General features: G+C 41.3%; 1 protein-coding gene across 1 annotated transcript in view; it reads left to right on the forward strand.

The window, feature by feature from the left end:
• Nucleotides 1–6,000, forward strand: part of Corin (corin, serine peptidase) — a 196,252-nt gene extending 190,252 nt beyond the window's left edge. The window contains 3 exon segments of the mRNA XM_051198201.1: nucleotides 2,152–2,423; nucleotides 4,435–4,568; nucleotides 5,691–6,000. Of these exon segments, the coding sequence (XP_051054158.1) occupies nucleotides 2,152–2,423; nucleotides 4,435–4,568; nucleotides 5,691–5,885 (601 nt within the window). The 3' untranslated portion in view covers nucleotides 5,886–6,000.

The raw sequence follows: 6,000 nt of genomic DNA on the forward strand, positions 1-6,000 counted from the left end.
ATATTGACACTGAGAGTGTGGGAGAAGGACCCAGAAGAAAAAGTATGCAGGGGGCAGTGAGCAACACATGGGCTTGGGGGAAATTCTATTATTTATTTATTTATTCTTATTTTACATATTGATCCCAGTTCCCTCTCCCTCCCTTTTTCCCTCCCTCCCATGCCCCTGACCACCCTCCCATCACATCCCCTTCCCCCACTCCACAGGGCAGGTGGTGCCTTTCAGGAGGGGGTCAACAAAATCTGTCAAGTCATTTGGAGTAGGGACTAGGCCTCCCTCCTGCCTCTAGGCTAAGGGAGTATCCCTCCATGGGGAATGTGCTCCCAAAGTCCTTTTGTGCACCAGGGATACATCCTGGTTCCACTGTCAGAGGTCCCTTAGACTGCCCAGACCTTCTAACTGAGACCCATGTTCAGGGGGTGTGAGTCGGTCCAATGTTGGATTCCCTGGGGGGGGGGTCTCATTAGCTCCTCCTTGTTCAGGTCAGCTGTTTCTATGTGTTTTTATAGCCTGATCTTATCCTCCCTATCTGCATCTGGATTCCAGTTCGGCTCAGTGTTTAGCTGTGGGTGTCCACTTCTGTTTCCATTAGCTACTAGATGAGGGCTTCATGATGGTGGATAAGTTAGTCATCAATCTCATTATCAGGGAAGAACATTTATGGTAGCCTTTCCACTGTTGCTCAAATTGTTAGTTGGGGTCAGTCTTGTAGGTCTCTGAACATTTCTCTAGAGTCAGTTTTCTCTTCAAACCTATGATGGCTCCTTCTTTTATGGTATCTCTCCTCTCTCTCTCTCTCTCTCTCTCTCTCTCTCTCTTTTTCTCTTGTCTATTCCTCCTCTGGCTCAATCTTACTAGTCCCACATGCTTTCCTCTCCTCCCCTTCTCTTTCTCCTAGCTCCCTCTCCACTCACTGCCTCCCCCACACTCCCAATATGTGAGGGACTTTGTATGAATCTCTTAGATTCCTCCTTGTATCCTAGTTTCTCTGGCGGTGTGAATTACAGATTGGTGATCCTTTGCTCTATGTTTAAAATCCATATATGAGTAAGTACATACCATGTACCTCTTTTTGTGACTGGGTTTCCTCATCAGGATGGTTTCTTCAAGTTCTAGCCACTTGCCTGCGAATTTCAAGATTTCATTGTTTTTTTTGTTTTGTTTTGTTTTTGCCCCCCCCCCCCGGCAGAGTAGTATTCCATTGTGTAAATGTGTCACATCTTTATCCATTCTTCAGTTGAGGGGCATCTAGGTTGCTTCCAGCTTCTTGCTATTGCAAATAATGCTGCTACAAACATAGTTGAACAGATGCCTTTGTTGCATGGGTGTGGATCATTTGGGTATATGCCTAAGAGGAGGATTTCTGGTTCCTGTGGTAAACTGATTCCCATTTTCCTGAAGAACTGCCATATTGATCTCCAAAATGGCTGTACAAGTTTGCATTCCCACCAGCAGTGGAGGAGTGTTCTGCTTGGGGCAAATTCTAAAGACTAATACGAGCTGTAAATTTGGGGGAGAAAGTTAATTTAAAGGTAAAATTGTCTAAAATACTGATGATAAATGCTCTCCTAAAATGGGACATGAAATTGACCATTGGGTTTGTAAGTGGCCATTTAAAACCCTGACTTTGAAATTTGCAAATAGCTGCCCTGAAAACCTGACACTTTGCTGAGGTGTTTGTTCTTTCTTAGAAAGGTCTCTTAGTCTTGGCTTTCCCACTCTGTTCTCCTTTACAGCCCCTCCCCAACCTCTGCTCCTCTCTTTTAATTTTAAATTACCATTCTTATACCATGAAACAGGTAACTGACCCTAAGCCCAAACAAGTTCTATTTTCAAGAACATCCTATTCAAGAAGGCCGAGTGCTTATTACCAAAATTGCAATGGCCCTACACTAAGATGATGTACAAATTTGAGAAGCATTCCATATTTTAAAAAAAATAAAATAATTAAAGAAATAATGAAGTCTGAGCTTTGCATTCTCATATAATAACACTCTGTTATTTGTTCCTCAGTCCATTGTGTGACCACTTCTTATGTGAATATATTAGGAGTTAGGCTTGGGAATAGTCATTGTTTATATACAAAAATTACTTTTAAAAGCTTGTGCAATTAAAGTAGATAGAATTGAAGGTACTCTTGAACTGTTTTAGGAGAGAGGATTCTGATATTTGGAAGGTGGTATTTGGCATAAACAACCTGGACCATCCATCAGTCTTCATGCAGACCCGCTTTGTGAAGACCATCCTGCAACATCCCCGTTATAATCGAGCGGTAGTGGACTATGACATCAGCATAGTGGAGCTGAGTGATGAGATCCATGAGACAAGCTTCGTCAGACCTGTTTGCTTACCCAGCCCAGAGGAGTTTCTGGAACCAGATACATACTGCTACATCACAGGCTGGGGCCACATGGGCAACAAAAGTAAGCCAGGGTCATCAGTGATGTTTGCCCTTTCAGCTCATAATGGAAAAGCACTATGCTTCCTTCTGGCTTTGAGTATCATTTCCCATTTTCCTTGTATGTCACAGTCACACGGGGTAAATACTTTGTGTTATGTTCTCTCTTCCTTCTAAGCCAGTTGTAAACATGAAGAATCCATCATAACACATAAACCTGCCCACCTGCGATGCAAACCTAAACCCCCTTTTCCACAGCTGTGACTTTCTCCAGGGAGCTCCCACCAATGTTTTGGACCTTTTATGCAAGGTGAAAACTGACAGACATCCCTGCTAGAGAGAGCAATGATTTTGGCTATCTCCTGGCAGAATTTCCCAGAGGCTATGTGGAATGATTAGGTGATTCTATTTCTGCAGTCAAGCTACACGATCACATTTTCAATTTTGTAATTGATTTGTTCTTGTCTACATATATAGTACATCCTTCTATAAAGAAATGTGATACATATCTTACTATTTAAATTGCTTAAATTTGGTTTTATAAAACAGTGAATTTTCTTTTAACCACTTACTCTCCACCTCCCCAAAGGGCATTTGCATATAGTTTGGCCTATTTAAAGTTTAGAATAAGAGCTGAATCCACAAAATAGTTACATTAGATGCAGGAGTAGGCCATGCTTCTCAGAATGGTGGTATATATTGGCCTCCTGGCATCTTGATATTAACCATGGGAACACCAATTTAAACGAATTTGTTTTCCTATTGAAATTTAATCAGATTTTTTTTAGCTGTTTCTTTTTTTGTATGATAAAAAATGATGGGAAGGATGTGTTTAAGACATCGATGACTCAAGAAAATCTTCCTATAAGAATCTTGAAAACAGTGTTGCCTTACAATGCCACCATTGCTATACATGGTGCTTTTTAAAAACTATGGTTAGAATTGTAATGAAATGAGCAGAATATACTTCATAGTATCTCTATTTGTATTCTTCACAAAATATCTATATGAACTTATAGTGATTGGGTACCATAGAGCTTACACAGCAGTTAGGGAGTAGCATGAAGACCAGGCAATGGGATTCATTCAGGAAGATCCGACTGACCTCAGCTGTGCTAGTCTCTTGCCTTCCACAGAAGGAATGAGATAATCCTGCAACACAAAGGATTGTTACACTGAGGAAAATCATTTGTTGTTCAGAAGATGCTGATGGTATAAGCCTCACCTACCCTAGTGTGAGCCATGTTGGCTGCTGTTTCAATATCATTATCATTCTGACAACTTGTTAAACTTGTACTACATCATATTTATTTTTCCCCAAATGGGCACTGCTTGCCCATTGATTCTTCAAAGAACAGTCTGTATGATTTTTCAGGATGTCCAAATAAGACTTATGAGGTTTTACTTGAAGACAGCAACTACTATTCTTGAAAAACTTTAAGCAAGACAGAAATCATATATTCTGTCTATTGTAAACAAGCAATGATATCACCCTTTTAAAATCTTTCTAGCACAGCTTCTAGGAGTAAGGGTTCAATATCAGAACAATGGCCATAGGTGCTTATATGAGGTGGGCCTCTCCCCATGAGGGTTAGCTTTTTTTCTGATCCTAGAGAGCATGACAGATATGCTGAGCTAAACACTCTGCCTTATTTCCCCCTGCACCTTTTCATTGTTAAAGCTGTTTTTCCACAGCATATGACAAGGGAGAAACAATCATCTCAACACTTCTGCCACACTAAACAAATAAGGGAAAGCTTAATAATAATAATGAAGTGTTTCAAACCAGTCTTTTCCTTGAGTTTTTTTTTTTTTTTTTTTTTTTTTTTTTTTGACAAGGTTTCTCTGTGTATCTCTGGCTGTTCTGGGATTAAAGGTGTGCACCACCAACACTCAGCAGGTTTAGAGATGATATTTAAGGGGAAAGGAAGGGTTCTCTAGGGATATGAACATATTCCTGTAATACTGTTCAATTTGTATTTTGAGTCACTTTCATGCCCTTGTGCATTTTTGTTTCTTCTTCTTTTCAAATGCAGTGCCCTTTAAGTTGCAGGAGGGAGAAGTCCGCATTATTTCTCTGGCGCAGTGCCAGTCTTATTTTGACATGAAGACCATCACCAATCGGGTGATATGTGCTGGCTTCGAGTCTGGCACCGTGGACTCATGCATGGTAAGGTGCCTTCGGACTGTGGCAGCAATCAGAATCCCCCATGACTTTGGTGTGCTTGCATAGCTCATTACAAGCCATCCCTTAGGAACATTTGTGAAAATTGTTCACTGCCAGGTGGAGGACAGTTGTGTGGGCACATCTCCTTTGATCATTTTGGTGGCTAGGGCAAGCTTAATTATTAGGGGCAAGTGAAAACCATAGCTTTAAATCCACCGCCTTAAGCATTAGGGGGACACCAGAGGACATTGCCAGGTATAACCATGAAGACATTAGGATATACATTGGCTCCCGTAGTGTGTGAAAGAACTTGTCTCTAATGTGACCACTTGAGATCTGGTGGCCTTCATTTGATTACCAGGCTGTCAAATGTCACTGCCTCCAACCTCAGGCAGGTTGTATGGATATAGCTATCTTCAAAGAGTGCCTCTCAGCAGTGTGGGGAAGGATTTCACTTCAACTTACCATTTGTTAGCTATTGTGCTGAACTGTCCCTGGGGTTCAAACGGGCAAGTGCACAAAGAGGCTGGCAACGGAGGAGCAGGTGGTGGGTTTTCCGCGCTGCTGTTCTGTTGTTTTGGAATGATCAGGCTGCTCCTCAGATTTTAGAATTAAACAGAGATAAACCATGCTTGTCATTAGCCCCACATAATTAAAGGGCATTTGTGATGGTTCAGTGTAGACCATTTTGAACATCTGATTAATGGAGGAGGGCATGTTTTATTTTCCATTTTGAGTATTTTCTACTTTTATAAGATCATTTCAATTTAAAAAATAAAATGTTTTGACATAATTAGTTTTGATACATCTTTTTTTAACCTTAAGGTTTTTTTTGGGGGGGTATGGCATTGTGTTTCATGTAGGAAGTAACTAAGTCTTCAGGTCTTGTGACAAGAACAAAAGTCTCTTTGCAAACTACTTTTAAGCTCAGAGTCCATTGTGTTTATTGGAAAGGTCTTTTTATTCAGTGGGAAGCAGATACCCTCCCAGGCTTATGATGGAAAACTTTGCTGACATTTTCCACCTCACTTAAGCTGGTTTGGACCTTTTTGTACCCTTAAGATGATAACCTTGCCACTAGATCTCTGAAACCCCATGACTAATGTCTGTTGCTATTTCTTGCAGGGAGACAGTGGTGGGCCTCTGGTTTGTGAGAGACCTGGAGGACAGTGGACATTATTTGGTTTAACTTCCTGGGGCTCTGTCTGCTTTTCGAAAGTTCTGGGGCCTGGAGTGTACAGCAACGTGTCTTACTTTGTTGAATGGATCCAAAGACAAATATATATCCAGACCTTTCTACAAAAGGAATTCCAAGGATGATCAGAGACTCAGCCAGAAACCCACACCTACAGCCCTGTTGACCATGAAGAGTGTCCTGCTGAGAGCTGCACGAATGGGCTTTTCATGGACAGGGTGCACAACACGCACTGTAGGA

The sequence above is a fragment of the Phodopus roborovskii genome, unplaced genomic scaffold (genome assembly GCF_943737965.1).
Source record: "Phodopus roborovskii unplaced genomic scaffold, PHOROB, whole genome shotgun sequence".
Taxonomy (NCBI): domain Eukaryota; kingdom Metazoa; phylum Chordata; class Mammalia; order Rodentia; family Cricetidae; genus Phodopus; species Phodopus roborovskii.